We start from the raw sequence: 3,196 nt of genomic DNA on the forward strand, positions 1-3,196 counted from the left end.
CGGCAGCAAGCTCTTGGAGTTGGATGTTATAGCACTGGAGGGTTGTGACCTCTCGGTGAGATTCGTCGACTTGTAGCTTCTGGTTCGAGGCGCTTTGATTGCGGTCGATTCCGAGTAATTCAACGCGGTCGCAGAAACTGGAAAGTGTGGTCGAGATATTAGCTTCCTGGGCTTGGAACCGCTCTCGAGTTGTTGTTGCAAGGAGTGCGCCGAACCGGTAATTACAAACTTTTGCGAGTTCACTTCAGTTTCAACCAGATCGCGAGTCGTTTCGCGGTCACAAAGCTGTTGAACGCTACAGCGAAGTCAGACCTTCATTCTCACGATATTGCTGGCGAAGTTGAATCACATCCTTTTGCAAGTTCGACATCTGCGTGGTGAGTTCTGTGCGGGTTGAATGCAGGTCGCCATTCAAGAAACTTGTCCTTTCAATAATAAGACGGATAGAGTCCGACTAGCCCACCGACATGAGGTCCTCGTTGGCCTTGAGGCGACGAGCAAAGTCTGTTGTCTGCTCAGCAGTCGAGGTACGCAAGGACGAGAGTTGGTCAGCAGGTTCGCGAGCGAGGTTTGAGATCTCGTGCTCGCGCTTCATGGTCCAGTTTTGTAACGCCTGGATGCGATCGGAGATAACCGGCGTAATGGTGATCAACGGTGAGATAGATGCTCTTCCTCAACTTCCAAATCGTCCGTTTCATTATTCGACAGGGTGTGATGTCGCCATTCTTCGAGTCGGCCCATGCTAACATCGTTAGTAGGAGCGTCAACAGGTAAGCCCAAAGCACGCAAGGTGCCTCCCTCCATTGTTCGATCGGTGACTGTAACAAGTTGAGAGCTCGGACTAGCTTCGCAAGAAATAACAGGTGGAGCATGCGGAGCCTCAAGGCGGGCTACGCCTCCCACAAAAACGCTGCTCAAGTGAAGGTCAAACCGGGAGTCAGGCGTCGTAAGGGCCAGGTCAGTCGGGACAACTGGCGAGGCTGTCGGTGCCTCCAGGCTTGGGGTCAAATGTTGGCTCCCATGTGGGCAGTCGAAGGGTACAACACTCGAGAGAGTTCACTCTTCGACGCCAGGTGCCTCCAACAGATCGACACCACCTCGGGTCAATATACACGTCTGCGGTACGAAAGGAGTCAGCGTTGTACGGTGACCGGCGGTGTGAGTCCAAGTATGAGCGACGAGCTGCATCTTGTGGTCGGGAAGTTCTTCGGCTGGACGACGGGCCATAGCCCTTGTATCCTAAGGTACAACAAGAAGGAGTCGGATGCAGTCCACAATCCCCGGTCTTGTTCGTAGACGTCATCAATCCAGGCTCGAACACGGTTGCCAATGGGTAATCCATGTCCAAATCATGCCCGGTAATCGAGGTTGATGTCGTAACGGAGGCCGATACTTCGTCTAAGTCAAAGTTGAGAGTCTCGTCGAAGAATTGTTTGTCGTCCGAGAGCGCGGAAGTGCTTGCCTCGTCGTCTGGGTAACGAGGTTTGATATCTTCTAATAGGCTACGAGCCTACCCATACGACGAGGCAAGCACTTACGTATGCGAAATCTGTACCCCTAAAGGTTAACGTGACACACGCTTATATATTTATATATAGGCATCGTGGCTCAAGAGATCCATCGTAGTCGTTGATCGAGTGATCTATTCGGTGAGGTAGAGTCCGAATATAACGGGTCCTCGATCCATTCTTGGATGAGGAACGTGTCGGTTCCCCCTTGCTTAGCGCGACGCGCTTTTGGTGTTCGCGCTGCTTGGGCGAGTTGGCGTGATAATGGACTCGGTAATTCAAGTCTCGTTTGAGCTGCTGCGCGCGTCGAGTCCCCGCCAGCGTCACTGACGTCCATCGTCGTCAGCTCAATTCGTCCCGTAGTTTTCACACAGCCGTATTTCTTCCGAATGCTTGATTCGGCCGGAGATTACCCAACATCTCCACCACATTTGTGACGGTCACGGGAAAAGTCCCTAGCGCACAAACTAATAAGGAAGTTCAGAGCGATGAATTTCAGGGCCGGATATTCTCGGCTTTACCAAGCGTAATGCATATTCGGATTCGCTTTACCAAGTTCCAGAGATGCCTCATCAATCAATCACTCAATTGCCAAATTAATCGATCAACTAACTGCAATATCCAACAGTCACTTACAGTTAACAGTCTGCGAAGGCACCCGGGGGACCAAGGTTAGGGTTATGTGAATATATTCCTTTTGACAGTAGTCCACTTGGTTCTCAGTTACACCACAATACACGAACATAATACCTTCCGATAATTAGTGTTATGCATTTATAGAGGGTATTATTTGTCGTTGTGGAAATCGCATTGACAGCAGTGACGGCGGTCGAGGCCATTGTCGAAGCGCCTCCTCTCGTACGCTTCTTGGACGTTTTATTTGCCATATCTACTGCACGAGCATGAATCGCATCTTGGGGCGTTTCCAGTCCCGACCCCGGCACCCACTGTAACAGTTCTACTGTACAGTTATCCGTACACTTGTCAAAGATCTTCATTGATATTGAAGATGACCATCCAAAGGTTGCAGGCGACCTCACAAGTCGCCTGTGTTGCTAGCGACTCCTCCCATGAGTCGCCTTAACTTTCCATGTTCATGTAGCAGAGCTAGATAGCATAACCCTGCCAATTCATTCTTCATTTTACCTACTACTTCTATTGCGTGTGCCCTGCTAACCTGGTAGCACTACAAATTCGCCCAAGGACCATGACAGCTTCCCACCAAGCCGTATACGACCGCATGGTCGACATCCTCGGCGAAGGCGACACCCAGTCGATCTTGTCCCCCCTCTCCGTCGATGCCCGAGCGCGACTTCTTGAGGGCATCGGCATCACCCTCAACGCAACGACACAACCCCTCGAAGCTCGGATCAGCCAGCTGACCGAGGAAGGTCGAGCCCTCGAAGAATCGCTCCACCAGAGCGAGGGCCAAGCCGTAGCAATGCGCTAACATGGTGTCGCCGTGCAAGCCGAGGTCGCACAACTTCGCGACCGAAGTTCGACACTGGAATCCTCTGTGTCCCAGCTGCGCCAGTCTCTTCAAGACGCGCAGGCACAGACCCTCCGCGCGTACCAAGAGGCTGCGACTGCAAACAGCCAGCCCCAACAATCGTCCCCTCCGGGTGTCAAGCCAGTGAAGCTTGATGTCACCAAATTCGACTCCGACGCCGGCAAGCTCCTCCGGTGGA

General features: G+C 52.2%; 1 protein-coding gene across 1 annotated transcript; it reads left to right on the plus strand.

Moving 5' to 3' along the window:
* Window positions 1-2,715: 2,715 nt before the first annotated feature.
* On the plus strand, window positions 2,716-2,958 carry H310_11623 (hypothetical protein; the record flags this gene model as incomplete). The annotated part of the gene is made up of 1 exon (XM_008878352.1): window positions 2,716-2,958. The coding sequence occupies one exon, from the start codon at window positions 2,716-2,718 to the stop codon at window positions 2,956-2,958; it is 243 nt and encodes an 80-aa protein (XP_008876574.1).
* Between the last annotated feature and the right edge of the window lie 238 nt (window positions 2,959-3,196).

Source organism: Aphanomyces invadans, assembly GCF_000520115.1.
Source record: "Aphanomyces invadans strain NJM9701 unplaced genomic scaffold supercont1.32, whole genome shotgun sequence".
NCBI classification, from domain to species: Eukaryota; Oomycota; class Saprolegniomycetes; order Saprolegniales; family Verrucalvaceae; genus Aphanomyces; species Aphanomyces invadans.